Source organism: Echeneis naucrates, chromosome 3, assembly GCF_900963305.1.
Source record: "Echeneis naucrates chromosome 3, fEcheNa1.1, whole genome shotgun sequence".
In the NCBI taxonomy this organism is placed as follows: Eukaryota; Metazoa; Chordata; class Actinopteri; order Carangiformes; family Echeneidae; genus Echeneis; species Echeneis naucrates.
Genome location: NC_042513.1, coordinates 5,655,663 through 5,680,758, shown reverse-complemented (window position 1 = coordinate 5,680,758; position 25,096 = coordinate 5,655,663). Strand labels below are relative to the sequence as shown.

Below are 25,096 nucleotides of genomic sequence, written 5' to 3'. Positions count from 1 at the left end.
GCCAAAATCTTCTACCAAACATTACATTTGCCCCTTGACCCAGCTGGTTCCACTTTCCCACACCATTTAGCAGAGCTGATGAGCTGGGATAAATGCCCAACACTTTCATTTTTCCGCACTTTGGGGATTACTTAAACTCTTCTGGCTCAGGCTGGCTATACCCTCTGTTGTTCTTGACTGGACCAAACTGATTTTTTTTTGTGTTTGTTTTACAACCTGCAACAGTTTTCCTAATTCGCAACAGTGAAATCCTGTCCAGATGATGAGCTCTGTGAGTCCCAACGTGTCCCTCTTCTTCTTTACTCATAATATTGCAATTTGACAAATAGATGATGTAGAACAGTTTCTATTTATCTTTTAACAAAATTAAGGCTCTTAGCAGGTTAGCTTTTGCCTGTTTCAGTGAATGGACATGACTGCATCAACAGTATAATGCTCTGAGGAAATGAGTGCAATAAATCATTTTGCTTTTCAATTGTCTGCATTTATGTTAACAGGACATACCATTTTCAAATTTTACAAGCAACCTCTGCCCATGTTCTTCTATTGATGTTCAGAACGCCATTGCGGAGCCAGTTGTTTTAGTTTTGGGCTGATGGAAATCAACCATTTGACCCTTACACATCAGACACATCAGAAACCTTTTGGGTAAGGAAATTTGAAAATTTAATAAATGTTCTGGAACATTTTTAACTCTCAAAATAACTATTTCTAACCATTGTAACCATTAAATGCTGCCCTCACTACTATATCATAAAATTCCACATTAATTAATACTAAAAACTGCATTAAAAAAAACAAAGAGGAAAAAAAGTCTCTTAAGTCTTTCAGTTTTTCAAACTAGTCCGCATTCAAAGCAGTGGTAGGAAACTTTCCTTGTGTGAAACTTGCAGACCTGTTTCCCACATTTGCAGCAGGTTGTCCCTGTTTTGCAGGGCAGATGATGCATCGCTTTCTTTTCTGTCCCCTTGTGTTGGCTTCTTGTGGGGCTTGATGAGGGCTCGGCTCAGATTGCTGCACAGCCCTTACTTAGTCCTTACCGGTGCTGCTGAAGCTGCTGTTGCTTTTCAATGCAAGGAGTCAATGACATTGTAGAATAACAGGAGAGGGCAGCGGGCGGTCGTCCTCCTGCAGCTGTACGTCCCTGTTACTTTGTCCAGGTTATCCACTCCTCCTTCGCTGACATTATAGTCGAGAATGATGGCTGGTTTTCTGTCCTCTCGAGAACTCGCCTCTGCAGCCTTATGGCACATGCTCATGAGGATGACATTCTTGTTCTTTTGCAAATGCTGTGGTGGTGTCCTCAGTAAAAGCAAGCAGGTGGCAGCTCAGTTTTGTTCCGGGTTACAGTGCCAACCAATGTGACTTTCTTTAAACCACCATTTCCTTGATTTGACGCACTCTGATGGAGCTAAAATCCATCTGAATAGGTGCAGATCACATTTGACCCCAAATCGGACTCTCGTAGCAATTCGTAGCAAATTTTTAAAAATCTTCCCTTTTCCGTACTTTGTCTCACCTTAGGACAAGTCATCAAATTTCATGCTAAAAGAATGATTAGTTTCTTGCAGTGAAGCAGCGTAAAAAGCAGAATCACTCTTTATATCTTTACATACATCAAAAAAGAGATATTATTGACAACAGCCAAGAGAAAAATCAAACAAACAGGCACAAAGATGAACAGGTTAATCACACAGAGTTTTGTATGCGAGACTTGCTGTTTTCCTCTAAATATTCACACAGAGCCTCATCCTGACTTTCTTGCTGAAGGAGGATCCCAAAGGAGCTCTCTGAGTGAGTCATCTGATTGGGGAATAGCTCCTTGTGCAATACGCTCTTCTCCAGTTCAGCTACTTCAAGCCAGATTTGAAAGAACTTGTAATTTTACAAAAAATCTTGATCTTGTGTGTTTCTACCAGCTGTTTGGTTTCCTGTCTGTGAGCTCATGGGAGAGAAAGCATGAATAAATGATCATTTTCACATAAGTGTTCACTTTCAAGTCAATAACTGTTCCCATGGTCAGTCTATATAAATGTTGACTATGGAAAATAAACAGTGTCGTTGACTGAGCTGAGCATGCTTTAACTCTTATGGAAACATATTTAATGGATAAGGCTGCTAATATTATTTTCAACAAAGACAATGAACAGAAAATACCAAATCAAATGTAAATAACCAACTTGCCTTCCTATCTATGGCTTTTAGCCAATCTGTTACTAATGAGCCAGATCTCCTAAAATCTGAGCTGACAGAGAATGTTATTAAAAACCATTGAATAAGTGGTGTGTTTGTAGGGAGCTGGCCAGAGCGCTCGCAAAACATGTCATGGTAACAACTCCCATGTTCATTTACCAAATTTAAAATAAAACACTTTCATTGTCCACAGAGGTGTTGACTTTTGTTTGCTCTGTTCTCATTTCAAAATACAGGCAACTCAGCATCACTGACACATGGAATATTTAAGGTGGAGAAATACATTACACACAATTTGAGAAGACAACTGACTAAACCAGTCGTCTCTTAGACTTCTTTGTATCCAGAGGTTTTTTGCAGCGTTTAATCTGTGCTGACTCTGATAAATATGTGTCATAGTTTACTTGTGCTTTTCTCTCATCATCCTGTTGCACATTTTGTTCTTATATTTCCTCACCTCTGCTGACAATAACTACTCTGAATGGAGTAAATCTGTTGTATTCTCACCTGCTCTGTTGTTGATTGCTATTTTGAGTTATGCGCACGCTAGAAATATTACAAAGATAAAGTAAATGTGAGGATTAAGCAAGCGCTTTTTTCTAACACACGATTAAAGGATCAGTTTTCATTTAACAAATTTTTATGAGGTGCAAAATTAGATTTTCTGCCTCAACCCAGGATTCGTTTTGCATGCATGATGCTGAGATGGGATTATATTCAAAAGAGATTTTAGAAATGCTCTCCTTGGGTTACATTGGATTTACAGTAATGTGAAGGCAAAACATTTTTGGGAGAATTTTCCATTTTCGTCACCCAGGTCAGATATCCTCCCCCATCACATCTTTGGAACAGGATTCTTCAGAGGTCTCCAAACCACAGTCCAGAAGGAAAATAGATGACCTTGTTCAACGCATATCATCTGTCTTCCAGGTCAGCCACACATGTTTCTAATCTAGCCCTTAATTCTGCAGTCTTCATGCTTTACTGAGCTGGAGCCAGCCAGAAAACATGAAGGAGGTGCCATAACCTTTACATGTGCTCTCCATGATTTGTCAGCAGAATAACACGTCGTCTTCCTCCGCTTCATGCTCCAGGTTAACATATTTTAACAGTGGAAATGGGTTTCCACTTTGATTGTATGTGGTAAAAAAAAGGGCAAAAGATGTGTAAAGCACAGACTATCCATAAAGGCCTCTTTGTCTAAATTGTCTAAATACTTATTAAAATTAAGTTTATACATGGAAGGAGAGTTATGCTCCATTTTCAGTTCATTAGGGACACCTAGCTAAAACCTGAGGTGGCAAAAGCACTCATATTCTGTACTTAAGTAGAAGTAGAGATACATGCGTAACAAAATACTCTGGTAAAAGTAGAAGCACTGATTCAACTCCTTTAAGTAAAAGTAAGAAAGTACAGGCTCTGAAATGTACTTTCAAAGTAAAAGTAAAAAGTAAAAATACATTTTTGCACTTAATGAAGCACAATACATCCTTTGATAATTTCTCCTCTAGTACAAGTTCTCGGTTGTCTCTCTACCGTCCCCTCACTCACTCGACTTCTTCCCGTGGTTACCTGTATATTTTTGTGTATAAATGTAGGGAGTAAAGGTAAAAAGTCGTCATAAAAATATATACTCAAGTAAAGTACAGACACCTGAAAAATCTGCTTAAGTACAGTAACAAAGTATTCATACTTTGTTGCTTGTCACCTCTGGCTAAAACTAACGCAGTCTAATACAACAGACCAACCTAATAATATACTTTTATTATAACCAAATGTTTGCCAGGGAAATGCTCAAACCTTTAGTGCAGCCATCACCCAGACCAATCAAGACTGGTTCAAGTTTGATGATATTCATAGAACGGGGATAATAGGCAAATGCAAAATTGTGAATATAAAATGGTAGTATATCTATAAGTTACAGGATATTTGTACGCATGTTTTAGAGCTGAAATTATGACTTGATTAATCAGTCATTTAAAAGAAAATGTACAAGTTTGAAATGACTTTAATTATGCAACAATCACTATGCAACAATCAAAAATACAAACATAGTTAGTTAGTTGTAAATTAAAAATGAAAAATGAAAATGAAAAGACAAAATAATTAGTAGCCTCTGGGAAACCATGCTGTGCAAGTGTCTTCTTTCCTCCTTCCTTGTGACTACTTGTACGGAACAAATTGTTAATTTTACAAGAAAATAATTGCCACATTAATTGAAAAGAGTAATTAGCTGCTGTCCTAGATTTATTTTTCATACATCATGGAATAATTCAGAGAGTTACTGGTTTGACCTGTATTTGTGTCACCAGGAACTTTAGTTTGTTTGAAATGAATTTACCCTTTAACCTGACAAGAATACAGAACAGTATTCCTGCTGATTTAACAGAGATGACTCCTGCAGCCAAGACAAAGACTGAGTTGTATTAAATGTTTCTCCAGAGCAGCCCAGGACAGAGCGGAAGCAGAGGTTGGGCAGAGAGCAGAGACTAAGGGGGTTATTCTTGGTGCTTTTAATGACTCTACCGGTGAAAATATGCAGAGAAACGTCTGCTGCTGTCATTAGGGGCCCGCCAGACAAAAAGAGAAAGCACTCGAGTTCCTTTAAATCTGATAAGGTAAAAAAAAAAAAAAAAAGAAAAGCATTCTCAGTCAAGGAAATTACCAAAACGTGTTTGACTTTTAAAGAAGGATATCATCTTTTTGGGCCTACTGAAAATAGAAAACTTCTACTACCAGGAGAGTTTTCATCATTGTGGATGAAATTGGTCTGGCCCACGGAGAGTCTCACAGAGGAAAAAAGAAATATCTCAAGTGCCAAATCCCAACACTGGCAGATTGTTATTAAGATTAGACTGAAATAACTTCAGCTTCATTCATTACAAACTGAAAACATATTATTCCTTTCAGGTTTGAACCTGGCACCTTCAATTCTGCTAAACATTAATACTAATCTTGAGTTGAATGTAGTGGTAGGAAGCCTTTTCAAATAAGTATGCAGGCTGACTGTTTTCAAGTGCATATTGTACTTCATCAGCATTCAAGTAATTCTACTTTCTAATATTCAAAGGCAATATCTAAAATTCATTTTTTATAGGTTAGATATAGCGCTAAGAAAGATAAGCTGCACCTGATGTAAAATTAAAACTTTTTCTTGCATTGCATTGAAACAATGAATAATAAGATATAAAGATGAAAACATTTGCAATCAAATTCTGTTCGGGCTCTGTCATGGGATTGAACTCCAGCCTGGCGCAGTAATTGATGGTGTGTCAGGTCGTGTTGATTCATATTTTGGTTCTGACCTCAAGGAACAACAGCGTCAGTTAAAACCTGCAGCTTTATCAACATGAAAGAATGCAGATGAGCTGTAGCTGTGACTGAAAGGAAACTGTGACGAGGGATTTTATTGAAACTGCTGTGCTCTGAGATATTTTAATTAACCATTAATTAGATAATTAACTTTTCAGTTTTCCAGGCTGTATGACAACTCTTGGCATTTTATGTGAAATGATCAAGGATGACAAACACAAAGTGAGTGAGCTCACATCCCTCTGTGTGTAAATAAAAGTTGGAATAAAACATGACATGCATGTAAATGTCCAGCATGTACACCAAGTACTACAGTGTAAAACTTAGAACCAGTTAAACGAAATTGTCAACATGATTTACTGTCCAACTGGCTTATTGTGCAGCAGAATGTTGCTTGTTACTGTCATATTATTATTTGATTTATTAACATATAAGAAAACAGCGTGTACTGAAAGCAAGAAATAAATGGTTAATTTCTGTCACTGTAGAACACTGCTGTAGCTGAGTGTCTGATAAAAACACCAATAACACTAATGATGAAACAAAAGAGAAGAAAAAAAACAAACTAACCAGGGAACGTGTCTTGGTGTTGATGACAGATGCTTCCAGATGTTAAGTGAATACCAACCTGATGACAGAGAACTTTCACCCTTTGCGTGATGCTGTGGAGCTTAAAAAAGAGGACACCAATAAGAATCACTGCCTTCATAATTACACAGACTTACCCAACATGATTTACCTGCGTGGGATCCAATTGCTGTTTGGCACAATATGGACCAGTTCTGTTGCCAAGAGACCAAACTTTGTGCATTTGTGTTTGTGCGTCTGTTGTCACTTCTCTCACTTTCCTGACCTCACATCATCAACCACCACCTCTTGTTTACAAAGACAGAAAGTCCTCTGAGAGCCTGCAAAGTATGATGAACTTCTCACAAAACATGCATGGAGGTTGTGCCTGCGGAGAAGACTCTCTTCACTTCACACAGTGTTTTGGTTCTCCCTGTTCCTCTTCATTCTCAGTCTCTGTTAGTCTGCACATGACAAGCAAAATTCCCTTTATGTGTCCCACTAAAAAAACTAAATGATTGGTCAAATCCTTCCCCTCCCAGGTGTCAACTAATGAGGGTCTTGCAGAAAAACAACAGATCTCTGCAATTACAGGATCGTAAACAGTCATGACGGGCACAAGTGCACAATTAAATCTGCTCCACATCCTCTCTAGATCTCTGGGTCTTTCCCTGTGCTGTGATTATCAGCAAATTGTCACTCTTTAACTGTATTTTTCAGTGCATCATTTTGGATCTGTAGTGTGTAAGTGTGCTCTCTCACCTCTGTTTTAACAACTAGTCTTGGAACATAGTGCAACATTTAGCAGCTAAAGAGGAACATATTCCTTTAGGAATTAAACAGAAAGAGAAGGAAGACTGGATTTGCATTCTCAAGAACAGAAATACAACTTTTAAAGTGATAATAATGCTCTCTATATACATGAAATAACTATTCGCTGACTGAATTTTATGCCCCTGAAGGTCATCAACATGAAAGCATTCTGTCTAAAATTCGCTGTGCGATTGCAGATATGCATTGAAATAAATTGTGTGTAATCACACTGCCAGATGTGTAACTGTAGCTGCTACTGCATTACATAACAAAGTGTAGATGCATAGCTGCATAAGATGTGAAAACCAGGAGGAACTTTTTATAGAACTCCAGACATTTTGTCTTTTTTGAATGTGAACCTTGAAGTTCCCTCCCAAGGACAAATGTCTTTTGCATTTTAGTAAATCATACCTACAGACACTCTAATCTAAAGTTTACATTTAAATGTTACAAATGTAAACCTAAAGAAATCCAAAATATGTGACAAAGTAAGAAAAATGTGAAGAATTGAAGATTATTAAAATGGGTTAGGGTTAGGTCTTATTGTGTGCTTCAAGGTGCTTTGTTTATTACAGATTGGAAATTCATTCTAGTTCTCTTGTTTCAGCGTGCACTATACTTTATGCATGCAGTTGTGAAATAGAAATTGACAGATTGAGAGCAGAGGAAGAGACATATTCCCATTGTGCCGCAATCAGCATTGATCTTAAACACAAGGGGCTGAATGTATTAACACAAGCATTTGTTACTCAGAACCCCTGACTGTTCTCAATTCATATACAGCACTATTTAATAACCACTGCATGCCATCGTTGAATAAATGAAGGTCATAAATCTTAAGGATAATGGTGCAATGAAAAGAGACTGTGGCCCAAAGCCAAGGGGGTGGGGAGGGGATGGGGGGGTGGCAGGGGGCTGCTGGAGAAGGAGCTATAAAAGAGAGAGTGAAGAAGCAAGGAGGGCCAGACTGAAGAACTGAGCTGGAGGAGCGTAACATAAAGAAAGAAACGAGAGACAAAAGATATATAAGGACATTCCCAGACAAAAAACAGGCTAGAGCACTCAACAAGAAGGTAAGGAAAAACTAATTATTACATATGTTCATATGTCCATATAAATTTGTTGAAACAAAATGCTTTACATGATATCATCAGAAGGGGAAATATCACATTCCGAATGACAGAAAATGGTTATTTCAATGATTTAAAAACAATACAGGCAAATTGTGAGACGGTTTGGTAGTTGAAGTTTAAACTCCAGTGAATGAGTTTGAAAGTGGTTTCAGACTTTATTAGACACTATATGAGACAGCAAGTGCCCATTTAATTCAAAGTTCAGGGAAATTAAAAAGCGATTGTCATTGGTAATTTTCATCATCATTGTTCTTTTTCGATGATTGTTGGTCCATATGTGCTATTTGTTTTTATTGTAGTTACACTGCCCTGTAATCTCTTGTATGTGAACCCTGCTCCCCATAAATCATTTATACATTCATTATTTTATCCATACTTTCACCTTAAAATAACAGACTAATTTGTCCATTACTGCAATGTACAAATGCAAACTGTGTGTGTGTATGTGTGTGGATTGTGTTGCCAGTGTTTCTGGATGCAGAAATGTTTGAGCATTCCCATGATGAATGCTGATGGCAAACACAGATGTGTAATCTGAGTGTTGGATTCTGTCTAGCTGTGTTTTTGTTTTTTGTTTTTTTCATTAGTTTGTTTGTTCGTTGTTTTTTTTTTTGGGGGGGGGGGTTATTTCAAACTGAATTTAAAGAAATAATAGACAACATTATCCTTACAGGCACATTTTCTGGTCTTCAGAGTTAAAGCCTAGTTCACTTTAATAAAGTTTAACACTGGTACTTGGATGTTCTTTCAATATTGAACACTTGTAATTTTGATCACTTGTTATGTCCACTCCCCTTATTTTCTTACAATCTTTCCACCAGGAGTCTCTGGCCCCTATCAAGCCGAGGCTGAGACAGAGGTTAAAGGTCAAGGGCCAGACCTAACAACAGATCTTGAAAATGCCACTGAGCCCTTTTCTCCTCATCCTTGGAATCACTGCAGCTAGTGTTGTTGTTGCTCAAGGTTTGTCTCTCACCACGATGCTGAGACTCTTATGTGTTATGTGTTGGTAGCAGATGTTTCCTAAGCAGCACCACACCCACCCCAAAAACACACACATTTTACACAGTTAGGGACACTTGCAAATGTGCTTTGCAGTATGTTCATAGAGTGGACAAAAATCATACTGTACAGTCGAGGTAAACTTTGATGTTAATGTATGAGCTGATCTGATGTTTTTCCTCCAAACATTGGCCTGCAGCTGAAGGTACGACCCATAAACAATTTTGACAGGATCAGCCTCAAAAGTGAATTAGAGTTTTCTGAATTTACAGATATGCACAAAGTGGCTTCCCAGCCACTGATGCTTCATGTTTCATTTCATGTGAATTTTAATTTGCCTGTTGCAGGATCAAGGAGAAAGGACGATAAAGAGTCCAGTCCTGCAGTCTACCACTCCGATGGTAACTGTTGTTTCAAAATTTTAAACCCAATGGTGTGAGGTTGTTTGATGGTTTTGTCTCCTAGCTGGCGATATTTATGCCGGAAGAATAAGCTACTGCTTAGGCTGTGTTTTGATCTGAATGCTCTGTGTGGCTAGAAAACTATGAGTGGACCACATGGTTCAATGTTGACCACCCTGGTGGTCGTGGGGACTACGAGCAACTCGAAGCCATTCGCTTCTATTATCGTGCCCGTGTGTGTGAGACTCCGCGTGCAATTGAAGCGAGAACCACTGAATGGGTCCCAGCGCGTGAAACAGGCGAGAAGGTGCATGCCGACCCGACTGTAGGCTTCTGGTGCCTCAATGAGGAGCAAGGTCCTGGACGTAACTGCTCCAACTACGCCGTCCGCTTCTTCTGTCCCAAAGGTTTGAGCTCAACTTTGAGATATTGACAAAAAGTCTTTGCTTTCTCTTTTCCTTCTGCCTCCAACTACCATCTGTCGGCATAAATTATAACTTTTTTTAGGGTAATGGCTTGAATCCCATTTATTCCCTATTTTCCAGTAGATACCAGTCCAATCTTTCCTGGTACATGGGGCCCATGGACAGACTGGAGCTCATGTCCTGCTCTCTGTGGTCAAGTCGGGGTCCAAGTGCGCTCCAGAAAATGCCAGTCTCCTTCTGTGTCTTGCATTGGACCTAAAGTAGAAGGGAAGGCATGCAGTGCGCCTGAGTGCCCAAAAGCAGGTGAGTTAGTGACAGTGTAGTAGGACTGATTTAGTCAAGTCATCTGATATGGAACATTTACAGAATTGGTGGAGGTAATCTGTCTAGCACTTAACTTTGCATTCATTTTACTCTATTTCAGAGTGTTCCCTGCAATGTCTGACAGGGAGGGTGAATGCAGAGTGTGACACATGCATGTGTGAAGAACACATCCTGTTGGGTTCTGTCCGTGGCGCTGGCGGTCTCACTGCTGAAGGCGCGACCATCCTTTGCAATGGAAAGCTCCAAACCCTTACTGACCACAATGGACATTTCCGCATCCCTGGTATCTGCCCTGATGGCAACACCACGCTGACAGTAAGCCTGTCAGGTCATGCCACTCTTAGCGTTGTTGTGCCCAACAGCACCGAACGCACCTCAGTCCTCAGCATCCAGCTAAAAAGAGCAGGTGAGTTAGATATCTGGATTTGCAGCAAAAATGCCATTGTAACTTTAGCATATCACGTCATATCACACAAAAATTATTTTGGGGATCATAGTTGTTGGCAATTTGTTTGTTAATAATGTAAAACCACTAAAATATAATAATGTTGTCTTCAACTGTAATTTGTCAGAGAAACTTCGTGTGTTGAGCAACCCCGAGAGCAAGACCAAAAGGCAGGGACAAACTGTTGCTTTCTGCTGCAAAGTAGCAGGAATGCCCGAGCCAGACAAGTACCAGTGGTAGGAGTTATTATACAGAAATTGTAGTCAGTACCAATGCACAAATTAATTTTTTCTAAACTATTATATATTTAATGCTTTTGCTTGTGTTCTCTTTCCTTATGTGTGAAGGTTTCATAACAACAGCCTCATAGAGAAGCAGTCTGAGAACATGTTGGTCCTAAAAGATCTGCGTCCTGAGCAGGCCGGGGAGTACTTCTGCAAAGCAAGTGCTTCATCTGGGGCTATTAAGACTAAATCAGCTACACTCAAAGTCTTAGGTATGTTCTTCATAATTTGATAAATACATTTGATACACAAAAAAAATCTTTGGAATAACTAAAACTGAAACAAAGGTTTGGTTTCTGTATTTCAAATACAGGTAGAAATGAAAATTCCTGTAATCCCAAGCCTGAATCCCACCTCATTCGCCTTCCACATGACTGTCACCAAAACGACACAAACTCCTTCTACTACGATGTGGGCAAGTGCCCCTCAAGTCCATGTGTTGGACAGCTGGACAATGGCATCAGGTGCAAAGACAAGGTGGCCTACTGCTGTGGAGTGGAAAAGATGGAGGAGAGGCAGCTAACATGCCAGGGTTACCAACTGCCCACCATGGTGGTGACTCAGTGTGGTTGCCAGAAGTGTGTGGACACCAAGACTATTGTGCACGGCAGGGCCATTGCTGCAGACAATGGTGAGCCAATGAGATTCGGCCACATCTTTATGAGTGGAGTCAGAATCAGCCGCACAGGCTACAAAGGTACCTTCTCCATTCAGGTCCCTCCAGACACAGAGAGGCTGGTTCTGACCTTTGTGGACAACATGCAGACCTTTGTAAACACAACAAAGGTACTTCCATTTAACACCAAAGGGGGAGCCGTTTATCACGAGATCAAACTTCTAAGAAAGAAAGCTCCTGTCACCATCAGCTCGACAGAAACCAACACTTTGGAGCTTGGGGGGGTAGAGGGCCAGGAGGCAATGGTTCAGATTCAAATTCCTCCTCATTCTTTCTATAAGGAGAATGGAGAAGTGTTCACAGGCAACGTCAGTGCCAGTGTAACATTTCTTGACCCAAGAGACATTTCCACAGCTGCTGCAGCTCAAAGTGATCTAAATTTTATAGGGGATGAGGGAGATACTCTGCCCCTGAGAACCTATGGTATGTTCTCAGTTGACTTCAGGGGGGAGGAAAATAATGAGCCCTTGAATGCAGGTGAAGTTAAGGTTCTCCTGGATTCTGCCCAGGTGACAATGCCTGAGCACCTTAAGACCATGAAGCTGTGGTCCCTGAACCCTGATACTGGCTTGTGGGAGGAGGAGGGAAGTCTACAGGTGGAAAAGAAAAGAAGAGGCAAAAGGGAAGAGAGAACTTTCCTAATCGGTAACATGGAGATCAGAGAGAGACGGCTGTTTAACCTGGACGTCCCGGAAGACCGCAGATGTTACGTGAAAGTGAGGGCCTTCCGCAGTGAGCGCTTCATGCCCAGTGAGCAGGTGGAGGGGGTTGTGGTTAGTCTAATAAACATGGAGCCCAAAGCTGGCTACTCCACTAACCCTCGTGCATGGGGACGGTTTGATAGTGTCATCACAGGCTCCAATGGCGCCTGTCTTCCTGCCTTCTGTGATGAACAAAAATCAGATGCCTACTCTGCTTATGTCATGGCCAACCTTGGAGGGGAGGAACTTGACGCTGTTGCTTCTGCTCCCAAACTCATTACCCACTTGATTGGAGTGCCTCAGCCTTACCTTGGAAAGCTAAACTACAAGCGGTCTGACCATGAAGACCCCAGGCTAAAGAAAACAGCATTCAGTATTAACGTGGCAAAACCAAGTCCAAACAGGGCTGAGGAAGTCAACGGGCCAGTCTATGCATTTGAGAAACTGAAAGAATGTGAGGAGGCCCCATTCAGTGCAGCACACTTCCGCTTCTCCAGAGTAGAAGGTGACCGCTATGATTATAACACAGTGCCGTTTAATGAGGACGACCCAATGAGCTGGACAGAAGACTACCTGAGCTGGTGGCCTAAGCCCATGGAATATCGTGCCTGCTACATTAAAGTCAAAATCAGCAGCCCACATGAGATCAATGTGCGGTCCCGCAATATGGGCGGCACCCATCCCAAGACAGTGGGACAGCTCTATGGCCTCCGAGACACGCGTAGCATCCGAGATATGGACCAGGCAACTGTATCGGCCGTGTGCATGGAGTTCAAATGCAGCGGGATGCTGTACGATCAGGAACGTGTCGATCGTACCCTGGTGAAGGTAATTCCACAAGGAAGCTGTAAGAGAGACCATGTTAACACAATGCTTCAAGAATATCTTGTCAACCACCTGCCCCTTGCTGTCAACAATGACACCAATGAGTTCACCATGCTCGCTCCTCTTGACCCTCTGGGCCATAACTATGGAATTTACACAGTGACAGACCAGGATCCCCGCACAGCCAAAGAGATTGCACTTGGACGTTGCTTTGACGGCACATCTGATGGTACATCTCGTGTCATGAAGAGCAATGAAGGGGTGGCCCTGACGTTTACCTGTGGAGATCGAGATGTGTCACGCCAGAGTGTCTTCCAGACACAGCAGAGCTCTGCAGGTCTGACAGTAACAAGTGTGTCCAAAGGAGAGGGCAGGCAGAACCGACGCCGGCAGAGAGCCAACGCCCCTCGCAGCAGTCGTAGACGTAGCACCAGACACCCCACAGAGAGACGCACACCGCACACAAGTTAAGCACTGATGATCACCATGGATACTGAATGAATACCTGCAATGGAGATGAGTGGACAGTGCTAATTATGTGTTCTAATACAAATATTTTATATTGACTCTTGCAAATTACCTGATTATATTATTGGACAAAAAGAAAACATTTTCTGAAAGATTAGTTGCTTTTTTTTTGGGGGGGGGGGGTCGTACTCCACATTTTCCAAAGTACCAACAAAAGCATTTACTTGAAACTGTATAAATATTTATTACATGTGCCTCAAAATCATTAATCGGTGAGGTGGGTGCTGTTATGCAAGTGATATAAACAAAAGAGAAACACACAACTTCTCCTTTTGACCAGTGGTTTATTAAATTAGATGCTTATAAAACACTGCAGATGTTCTAATTCTCACGTTATAATGTACTCAATTGTCCATGTAACATTGGAACTGGTCAAAATTGCTAGAAAATGAGAAATAAGGCCCTTTCTTCTAACTGTAGCCCATATGAAGATATGGTGGGGTGAAGCCCATAAGCCCCCGCTCCTCATCACACTTGATACAAGCCTGCAGAAGCAATGATTAGGAGACCAGTTGTAGCAAGTTTATCCCCTTGCCTGATCCATACTTTCTCTGCATTAGTACAAATCAAATTAGTAAATTACATTTTCCCCATGCACAAAAAATACCTATAAGCACTCTTTGCTCCAAATTTTCAAGGATATTCCAGAGATCTATCAAGAAGATGGCTGTGGGATTTAAAGTCACATTTATTTTACTTGTCTATCCCTTTTACCTTACAATGAATAACATGTGCTCTCTCTCTCTACTTACATGTTGCATCAGTCTAAAAATCACTCACAATGCAACCTTTCCAGAGACAAAGTTGAATAATGTACTGAATATTGTTCTGCATTTGGCAACCAAAGTTATAGATACTATATACTTTCCTGTAAGAGAACCATCCACAGGTAAGTGAGACCTATAATATATACATGACATTCTGGTTAAAGAATTTGCATAGAACCTTGTGTTTCTATGTCACCACATTTATAACTGCAATACTATATCTGCCATTTTAACAGGAGCAACATTTAATAAAAAATGAGCCCAAGAGAAACTCAAGACGACAGACGGCAGTTACAATGTATTCTCCATTGAAGCTGGGTCACCCAACAGTTACTACATGATTATGTTTGTGTGTGTTTGTATATCTTTGCATGTGTTTGTGTGTGTGTGAGAGAGCTGATGCTGAATGAGACTGAAAAAAGGCAATTCCATATGTCTGAACATAAAGAGTTGGTGAGACTGGATGCTCCCTGGTATAATCCCTCTGGTCACTGAAGCAAAATGAAGGGGGCAACACATAGTTCAAATTTTCCAGGATGGCACTGGACAGCATGAGAAGGTACAGCTGCATTTCTGAGGGTTGGGAGGGGGAAAGGGCAGTAATGATGGAGCCAGTGTCACATGAAGTCCTCATAATCTTGGGCGTAGCCACCATCAAAAGATGCATAGTCAAGGTCATCTCTCAACTGTGCTTTCAATCCACCTCCAGGCAAAACCCCTTTCTTCTTTTTCTTTCCTTTGTTTTGCTGAAAAGGCAAAAATGTAAGATATGATAGCCATTAAATATAAACATATAATACAAATAAAACTTTGTAATTTGATCTGAGAGCTCTCTATACGAACAATGCAAAGTTAATTATTCAAGTGTCACATCTTGGAATAAAACATTTTATTTCCTTTTCGATTTAAATTAAATTTAAACACCTTATGAATGTTAAAGAAAACAAAAAACAGGATTTTAACTTTGGCCACAAATCATGTGACGAGACAAGGTAAAGAGCACCCTCTACTGAATATGCACTAAAAGAGAAAATACCAGCATGTGGTCACTCACTTTTTCTTGTTTCTGTTTTTCACTAAGTAGGACTGACAGGGAATTACTGATTTTCTTCAAGTCATCTACTTCCACTGTAAGAAGGGAAAAAGCAGTTAACGGTCCATCCTTCACTCATACTGATTCATATGGTGAAAATATATAATGCTGATGTATAGAAGATACTTACATGAAATACAGAGTTCCCGAAACAACGAATCCAAGAAACTTGAATAATGCACAGATTTTTCAAACTGGGTTATCTTTTCTTTCAGCAGCTTTTCAAACTCTGTGAAGTCTTCTTTGGAAGATGGACATATGGCATCAATCCCAGTGACACTGTTCGTAGGGCTGGTAACACCTGAAAAACATTTTACCAAGTGCTTTGATATCTTTGAGAATATTCATAATCACATTCAAATCTCCAATGAAACAATAGACCACAAGTTTGATACAAGTGTGTAAACTAACAATTTTGCTCAAGGATTGTTGTAATTCAAATTTTTAAGGATGCTGAGATCAGTGATGATAAAATATTCTGCATACAAAAAGGAAACTTAAATTTGCACAGACTGAAAAACTGCATCGACAACATTTTCTTCCAAAACAAGAAATGTGAGCCATTTATAGATTCAAATATATCATATATTTCTTCTACTTATCAAACAATAAAGCACAAACAGAACATGAACTATAAATATGGGCTGCAGATTACTTAAATTCTCTTACTTTATCTGAAAAGTGATCCTGTCTTACCAAAAGCGTCGTTTGCTAGCTCCAAGTCTGCAGCTTCCTGCAATTTCTTCACTCTTAACTTCTCTTCGAGTTGTTCTTCAGGAGTGAGCACTGCTTGCTGTATAAGCAGGCACAACAAAGTCAGAATTAAAACATTAGAGATGACAGAATAAATTATAGTTCCGTGTGTTAAAGAGCAAACTGTTTAGAGGTTTAAAAATAAAAAGAATAAAAATTACTGTATTCTGCTGCTCCATCAGCTCCTGTTGTTTCTTCTTTAACCGGTTTTCTTTTTCTTTGATCTTCTCACTTAATTTTTTCTTTTCAGAAACCTTCATCTCTGAAAGTTAAAATAATGAGAAAATTGGGAATGAAGGAGTTGAAAGTCATCCATTGTTTAATATGAAATAAAATTAAATGGGGTTTCGTGAAAAGGTTGGTTATTAAATACGGACCTGTTTTTTTCACCTCCGCTTTTTTCTCCTCATCTTCATCCTCATCATCCCAGTTGTCCTGGAAATAGGAAAAGGGTGGGATAGCTGGAATTTATTATTGAGGCTACAGAGATAAGCTGTTCAATAAATGTTAACTTAAACAGAAATAAATTTGTGTCATAAAAGTCTTTTGAAATATTTGTATAATATATCAAGGACAAGGACCAACAAAGCCACGAACTACTGTTACAATGCATGCAGAGGAATGTATGTAACAAAAGTATGTCATGCTGAATAAATCCAAATTCATCCAGACCTATAAATATCATTCTGTTAAGGATGGGTGATGATGATCTATCTAAATAAAAATTTTTGCTAGATCACATTATCTCAAAAGTTCTGTTCTTCTTCAAATATTTGTTGTTAGATGAATGAACTGTGACAAAACAACAAAAACAAAAGAAACTCAAAGACTAGAGTTAACATTTTAACAGTGGCTCATTTCTTTTTTTGGCTGACTTTACATGCATGCTCAGTATTTTGATATACAAAGTCTCTCAAAGTCTTAATGTTCATATTTAGGCTATAATTGAAAATACACCTGATCTGCCTGAAGAAAGCACAACAAGTAGGAGACTAAAATACAGCAGAAGAAAAACATGCTGTATAAATCTGCCAAGTGGTCGGTGGTGTACTTTCCAATACTTTCTATCACTTACGTGGATACGTGAGTATGTCATGCTGTGAAGGGAATACCTGACACTGCTTCAGGTTTACCCACATTATCTTATATCCCAGTATGATCTATTTACAGTCATACTGTAAATCCAAGAATTACGCAACACAATTGCGACTATAAGATCATTTCATTTGTATATTCACCGCTTTTCTCTGGTGTGACAGACATTTAACCCTGTTTGCTGATTTAAACCTCAGTTGGTGTTAGAGGACATGTAATCGTCCCTTTTCTTAGTTTGGGTACCATATGTGACAGAAAGCTGAACAATCGAAGAGGCCTCTGCCAGCAGCTTCTGTGGCTCAGTCATCTGAGCTTTCTGGACACCGTCGATGTCAGACATCCAGGTAAAAACCACCTGTAATGCCCCACCGACACACTGCCTGCTGCACAGGGAAACTTCCAGGCCTGGATGTTGGCTCGGTTGAGTCATCAGCTGAGATGGTGATTTCATGTGATTGTGGCTAAAGCTGGTTAGCAAGCTAACGCCACCTCATGTTTCACAAGACTAAAGGATGGAAATTCAGGACAAGATACCATTCCTTAACCTCCCACTATTATTTAGTGTGTCGATTTTCGAGCAATGATGAGATTAGCGACGAAACAAACCATGAGCTTCAAACCGCTCCAGTTATCGACGCTATCGTCGAGGTTGCCTCACAGAAAAGCTCATTTCAGACGCGAGCTGCCGGGAGGATGACGAGTTTGCTAGCCGAGTGGCCCGGGGGAGGTTAGCTTCAAGCTACGTTACCATAATGAACCCCGGCTATCCCGAAATGTACACCCGCGACTGTCCACGTCGATCTAAAAATAAAAAATATGTGTCATCCTAAATCGTCGCTAACATTTAGCATGGTTGCGACGCTTGAAGATCGAGTAGTAGCCCGGTTAGCCAAGCCGGAGTCAAAAGCAGCATGCCCGGTGAAGCCACATGAGTTAGCCGCGAGCTAACGTGGAGCTATCACGGACTCGGGACTCGGACTGACAGGCAGCCAGAGACCGAGGTCAGGCACCGCAGCCCGTCTCCGATATTTCTGCCCATCGCTGGCTCCACGCTCGCGGAATTAGCTCCCAGCCCGATTAGCTAACACCCCCCTGCCGGTGGTGTTAACAGGCAGGCCCAGTGAGTGTTAGTGGCGTTAATTCACCTTAACATCTTCATCTTCGTCTTCGCCTTCCCATTTGTCCAGCGCTGCCGCCTTTTTAATCGGCTCCTCGGGCTCGAAGTTCTCAGCGTCTGTAAAAACGATAACATGAAATTCGTTAGTCCGATCCACATCCAGCGAGCGTGTCAGACAGTTAGGGAACCTCAGGGTCTGAAATCAAACGCTGTGACAGAGCGGATCAACCGCATATAGCTATCCTTCCCAACTTAGTTTCTCACCCCAGTCCGCCATGTTGGCTGTGTCGGTTGTGTTTGACAGTCGCGGTGGAGTCAGTGCTGCAGCCCGCTGGCCGCATCCAGGAACAGCTCCCACCTCCTGGACGTCAGCGTGGGCTTATCTAACACCCCCCTGCCCAGCGCTCCCTCAGGCCACTGCGCGTCTCCATTTAAATTAGAAACAACAGCCGCAACTATAATAATAATAATAATAACACAAGGAAGCTGCTGGACAGGTACTTTGTCAGCATGGTGAACATAACTGGTTGTCGTCTTCCGTCTTTTGAATGAGGAAAAACTCCCCAAACGTTAAAGAATCAAAACTTAAAACATATTGTTAGGAATTTGGTTAGTCGGTTTCCAACTAACTAACCAATAATTGAAAACAAATTGAAATTGAAAATAAAGAAAAATAAATATAGAAAAGAAAATAAAGAAAAGCTTAACTTAACATAAAATAATGTCAACAATAATAAATAACGGGGACAATATTAATTGTATATAACTAGAATGTATGACCATAGCATGTTCAAAGTTTGTCAATAATTGTGATGAACTCCACGTTACAGATAAATTATCATATATATGTATAAACATCAAACATTCAAAAAACTATTTCACTTTTTATGCAGGAGAGCTTAAGAACAGAGTCAATTAGAGTCAGTGTGCTTCATTTTAATAACTTATGTGTATATTTAGCACACCAAGAAGTGTGCACAATACAAAACTCACAGCAAAATAGACTGACACTGACCAATGCTAATTAAATCAGGCCTCATTCAGCATTCAGCAAGTGCTATATAATCCAGATAACTAAGATTGATATGTAAATGTAGCAAATATTAAAGCTCCTTCTCAGACAAAAATATTATGTACTTTCACAAATATATATATATAACTTTGCAAGACAACTTTGTTTGCCAAAATTAACTTTATAATGAATAATAACTGAATAAGTTAGAATTTTCTAATGTTTGGACTGATTTTGGGTAAGGTGTCACATATAGGTTCACACAGGTCTATCAAAATATATATTCATAAATATTTAAATGAATGCTGGTTAAACATGGTGGGCACATTGCTTATACAATTAAATGTTTTCTGTCATTAATGAATTCAGTGTTTCATTTTATTTGTTTTGTGCTCAATGTATATATATTAAGTGATAACTGCACAAAATAAATAAATAGAAAACAGTTTCAATGACTACAGTATATAGAATTCCTGAAGTGCTGCCTATGACGAAGAGGTATGGTATTGCATAAAATCCATGAGATCATCTTGGTGATATGGGAGAGGAGGTGTCTCCTGATCCGACAGGGGTGAGTGGGGTCATGTGCCGGGGCAGATCAGGGCAGGGCAGGGCAGGACAATCAGCAGAATCAGCAGTCCCAGAATGAGAGACAGAGGGCTGTGGCTCAGCGTCAGCCCCAGTGACTTCCCTGTAGAAAACAGTGCAACCAATACAAATGCAGGTCAATGCAAAATATGATCAATGCGGATTAGCTGTCTTTTTATATTATCAAAAAGACAGTGAAACAAGTAGTAGACTACACTTTTACACTTGTTCAGAAACACTGTCACAATGGTACGATGGAATCATTGCGATTTTCAACTTGTGTTTTTGAATAATGCAATAAATAGAAGAAACTCAAGTGTCCCAATTCTACACTACATACTAAGCTAACCACAATTTAGTATGAGCTGTGTTTTGTACTAAATAAATTTAAAAAGGTATTTGTGTAGGTTTTTCAGAATATCTGGCACTGGAGACACTTATTAGTAAATGGAGAGTAAAGTTGTGAAACCACCAAATAGACTGCACAATCAAAGTATTGTCTCTTTTTTGTGACTTTTTTGTGGCTTCTGCCATCAGAAGAATGTTCTATGAGAAAAAGGTTTTGTCTTGAAAAGTTTACACACGTAAAGATAGTCGTGGATCATGGATTCTGCATTTTAAAATTGATTCTGACACAAAGAAAGTAGAGGAGCTACTTACAGCTGATAAGAAAAATTAAAGCAAATTGCAGATGATGGTGAGACAGCTCCAGGATGATGTCAGACAAAAAACAAAAAGAAAATGATTATATCCTTAAAATTAATGTTTAAATTATCCCATATTAACTTATCTTTGCACATTTAATCTAACCATCAATTTCCACAGTAGTAGATGGAGTTATATCTGTCAGTGTACATATTGTATTGTTCCACTTTGAAGCAAACATTAAGTATTTTATTTCTTGCATACAAAGTAAACCCACACTTTATTAGTAATATTAGTAAATTATTGTGTACAAAGTGTAGTGTATAGCATTAGTATGGAATTGGGACACAATTTGGGTTTGATCTTTGAGGATGGTTTGAACCAAATAAATTAAATTCTGTTAAGAAATATCAAGTTTGTGAAAGAGACCCATCTTTACATTTCTAAGAGAGTTCTAAATATTTCATTGGTTTACCTCTGAAGTCCACAGGCCTGTTTTCCCAAGGTGTCAGTACCATAGCCAGCGCTGTCCTCTGAACGTCCGTCAGAGCAGACAACTGCTCATTGGTAACTGCAATCGCCTGCTCATAGGAAAACATGCTGATCTGTCTGTGGTTTAATGCCACCTGGAGAATATGGCAGAGAGACACAGAAACAGAGACGATGGTGGGCAGAGATAAGGGAAATCTCTAATAAAGGGCAAATAATGGGTGGGGAAATTCAGGTATTCACTGGGTTTTTTCCATATCAAAAAAGGGCAGTCGAGTATTTTAAAAACACCCTGATCATCTTTAAAAAATATATTTGCTATAATTGTTTCCCTTGTCAGCTTTATTGCATGTCAGAGGTAAATATCAGTGATTAATAAAACAATGAAGTTGAGTTTGAAAGTTTCTGCCAGCCAGTGCCCAGCATTTTGTAAGTTTAGTGTCCCATCCAAAGGACACTTTGGTCAATATTGGACTCAATCTCAAAACAACCTTGACAAATTGCACATTGTTTGAAAGCAAGTGAATTATTCTAATTTTGTCCATCGGGAATATTCATATATAACTACAGAAAAGGTTATGTGATAACTCATTTTAGGACACATTGTCCCAAATGTTTTTTTATTGTGTTTTTGTGTCTTGGCCTGCTTGGCTATGTATTAAACTTCACTCTGTACCATATTTAAAACTCCAAAAGTCTGTGAATGGTGTTTAGTTGTTTTCAGTGAACTTACATAAAATCGTTCCACTGGTATCATTGAGATTGCTGTAGGTGTGATTCCTTCGATTTGCTCTTTCACCAGAGCAGACATGGGGAAGTCTGGAAGACCAGCTTTAGGGAGAGGAAACTGTTTCACTAATGCGCCCCACATTTGTCAGACCCAAAGATAAAAACTGTCAGTGCACTGTACCTGCCAGAACTCCAATCTCAATGAAGACATCTGTTCCCCATGAGCTTATGGGTCCAAAAGCAAGGCTGTGGGTCAGCAGCCCAACAAGAGCCCCTAACTGCTCCTCAGAGCAAGACAGCTTCAGCTGACCCAGCCAGAGAACTGCCTTACTGCAGCCACAGGGAGGAGGACACAGCATGTGACAAAAGTCATTCCAAAGGTCAAACACCAGGGGACAAATACAGGTTTTAAGATGCACCTATACAAGATCATGCAATGTCTACTGTTGTTGTCTCACCTGAATTCTACAGCATTGAATGACCTCATCTCTGTGGTTTTAGCTCCACACACAATATATCCCAAGGCCACCATTGTGCTGGAGTCAAGCTGGCTTGGACTCTGTTTGGTGGAGTTTAACACGGTGGTGAACAGTGTTGCCAGCTGGGATGAAAACAAGAGTTATGATCCAAACATGCTTTTTTGAAGCAAACTCATTATATTGGACTTGTGTAACAGTCTAAAGTGCAGTCAAGAGGTCAGATTTCAGTTGAATTTAAATAGTTTTGAATTCAATTTTTTGGTCATCAAACACTGGCATGAGAGAGCTCCAGCTATACCACTTCACTATCAGAAACACACAGCTGAAATTTCTTAATCAAAATCATTATCATAATTGTATGAACTGAAAATACACATTTTAAATAATAATTTAAAAAGTAAAACTAAATAGCCAGATTTTCGCACAGTAAATTTGTACAGCAGTTCTTCTCTTGGGAGTGGGACGGTAAAGTGGATGTAATTAACTGTTGCAGTCATATCAGCTACCTGTCTCTGGCTCCAAGTACTGACAGCACCCAGCGTAGCAATGGTGCTCCGCTCAGTCAGTTGGAGGCTGCTCAGCTCTTCAGTGCTCATTTCTATCGCCACACCACCCAGTTGTGAGATTAGCGATTGGGAGAAGGAGGAGACGGGGCCATACATCTTCATGTATAGATGGCGTTCCAGACAGCCCCAGCAAAAGGCAGAGCAGAGTCGGACCATTAAGACCTGAGGCTGCAGAGCTGAAACTGCCCTGTACATTTCTAAATTAAACATGTGGAACGAATTCGATTATGAATGAAGCTCACCTGTTTGACCCTCTGGAGTACCTGGATGCGTTGGTAAGATGCAAGAAAAGGGTCATGACCCATCAGCTCCAGACAATTGGAAAAGGCTGATGGTGACATGCTTGTCAGACTGCTGGATGTCCAAGCAGCCGGAGGTATTGTATGAAGGATCTCACAGGTAGGGACCATAGGGGTTGCTGGTGAAAGGCACCAATATCAAATCAGAAGATGCTGTTGACATACACTATATGATGTTATATGATGGCCTTTTATAAATTCCTTGGTTGTTTTCTTTTTTGGATTTTGTTTATTTTTGTTGTGTACTGTGTGTCTTCTGCTCTCACCCTCAGTAAGAAAATGAGTAAGTGCATTTCCCAAAAACTGATTTCCTTTAAAGGTATCTTTAATAGCATCTTTCCTGAACAACTCCTTTGGAGGACAAGTGTGGCTATTAAAGAGACTTTAGGAATGAAAGGGATGCTCACGTGACAGAGGGTTTATTTTGAGGAAGCCCAGGAAAAACTGAAGGACAAACTGCTGCTTCTGAAAAAACTCCATCTTTTCATTCTTGTTCAAACAGTGACTTCCCACTTCCCCAAATTCCCACTGACGCTGGCTCATGAACAGCTTCTCTATATGCCCCACAGTCATCAGCGCCTGTGGGAACACAACCAGCAACACACATATGTACATGTAAAGACATAGCTACACATTGACAGCTCATGAGAAAACTGGAATTCCACCACCTGGTCTTGACCCCCAGTGAAGATGGAAGGTGTTATTTACATACTTTAGTCAGCCTGGCCTGTAAAAGCAATCAAGTAACATTCCCAATGTTCATTGGGGATTTCTGGACATCTGATACAGGTCTGACTTTAAATTTTTCCCCAATCTGGAGATTAATTCCAATGTATTGCAAAAATGAAATAAAAAGAAGCAAATTCACCATTGGAATCTCTTGCAGACTGCTCTCAGGCAGGAAAAAGAGGAACCGGTCCACCTGACTGAGTGTTGTCTGGTTCCAGGTCTTGACTGAGCTGAGAGGAAACAGTAGATCAGATCTGTTTTTTTTTAGCAATTTAACATGATTTTATTATTTACTATTTTTGTTTTTTTATTTTACTGGAATTCTGGAATACTGAAATAAAAAGAAATAAATCAATAAAAAGGATTCAAACTCTAATGTGGGGTGAACATGTTACCCAAAAGTGGCAGGTTCTTGCAGGATTCGAGCCACAAGCTCCATCTTGCTCCTGGTGTAGCAGAGCCCAAGAAGGAAATGGAGATTGTCAATGAAGAAGCTACGGTCCACCTGAACAAAGACTTCATCCACCACAAATGGTCCCATAACGCCCAGTGAACGAAACTCCTCCTCAGTGAACACCCCCGAGTACATGCCCTGTGGAGAAAAGGTCCACACCTTACTGATTGCACAGAAAATATTACTTATTTAAAATAACGAAGGAGTCTGAATATCAACACAGTGTAGCTCAACTGACCATCCCCTGCACCATTTTGTCCACCAGCAGCTGCTGCTTTGTTCGAGCCAGCATGAGAAAGTGATGAGAGTCCTGAATAATCATCTTCCTCAGTGTGTCCATCATAGCTGTAGGAAACTTCTTAATGGTGCTCACACTGTAGAACCACACAGAAGCAACATTTTGCACCAATAAATCTGTTATCCACTATTTAGAGTCTCTGTTTATAATCACTCACAAATTTTTTTTTTTTTTTTCATTCATCAAATATGAAAAGCACACAAGGTCTCTCTTACCTATTCTTTCAAGAAAGTACATTTTTTAGTGAAGGGTTGTGACATGCAATACTTTCACTTCATTATGAGATGAATACAAACATTAATGATGCAGAGATTAACGGAAAACTGTAACTCACGGCATTGACAAGGCAATTTC

The 25,096-nt window shown here is 40.0% G+C and overlaps 2 protein-coding genes across 4 annotated transcripts; one reads left to right on the top strand and one right to left on the bottom strand.

Annotated features, from left to right (window-relative positions):
* Positions 1-7,853: 7,853 nt before the first annotated feature.
* cilp (cartilage intermediate layer protein, nucleotide pyrophosphohydrolase) lies at positions 7,854-14,679 on the top strand. Of its 3 annotated transcripts, none has more exons than XM_029498487.1 (9): positions 7,854-7,958; positions 8,840-8,981; positions 9,368-9,421; positions 9,559-9,828; positions 9,970-10,149; positions 10,271-10,576; positions 10,743-10,851; positions 10,963-11,111; positions 11,213-14,679. In XM_029498487.1, the coding sequence occupies exons 2-9, from the start codon at positions 8,918-8,920 to the stop codon at positions 13,570-13,572; spliced, it is 3,492 nt and encodes a 1,163-aa protein (XP_029354347.1). In that variant the 5' UTR covers positions 7,854-7,958; positions 8,840-8,917; the 3' UTR covers positions 13,573-14,679. The 3 variants fall into 3 exon arrangements, with proteins under 3 accessions (XP_029354347.1, XP_029354348.1, XP_029354346.1); XM_029498488.1 differs by having other exon boundaries at positions 9,967-10,149; positions 10,295-10,576; XM_029498486.1 differs by having other exon boundaries at positions 9,967-10,149.
* eif3jb (eukaryotic translation initiation factor 3, subunit Jb) lies at positions 13,897-18,783 on the bottom strand. The gene is made up of 8 exons (XM_029498489.1): positions 18,719-18,783; positions 18,483-18,571; positions 16,620-16,677; positions 16,404-16,504; positions 16,186-16,282; positions 15,620-15,790; positions 15,451-15,524; positions 13,897-15,142 (listed from the first exon to the last, which is right to left on the bottom strand). The coding sequence occupies exons 1-8, from the start codon at positions 18,729-18,731 to the stop codon at positions 15,014-15,016; spliced, it is 732 nt and encodes a 243-aa protein (XP_029354349.1). The 5' UTR covers positions 18,732-18,783; the 3' UTR covers positions 13,897-15,013.
* Between the last annotated feature and the right edge of the window lie 6,313 nt (positions 18,784-25,096).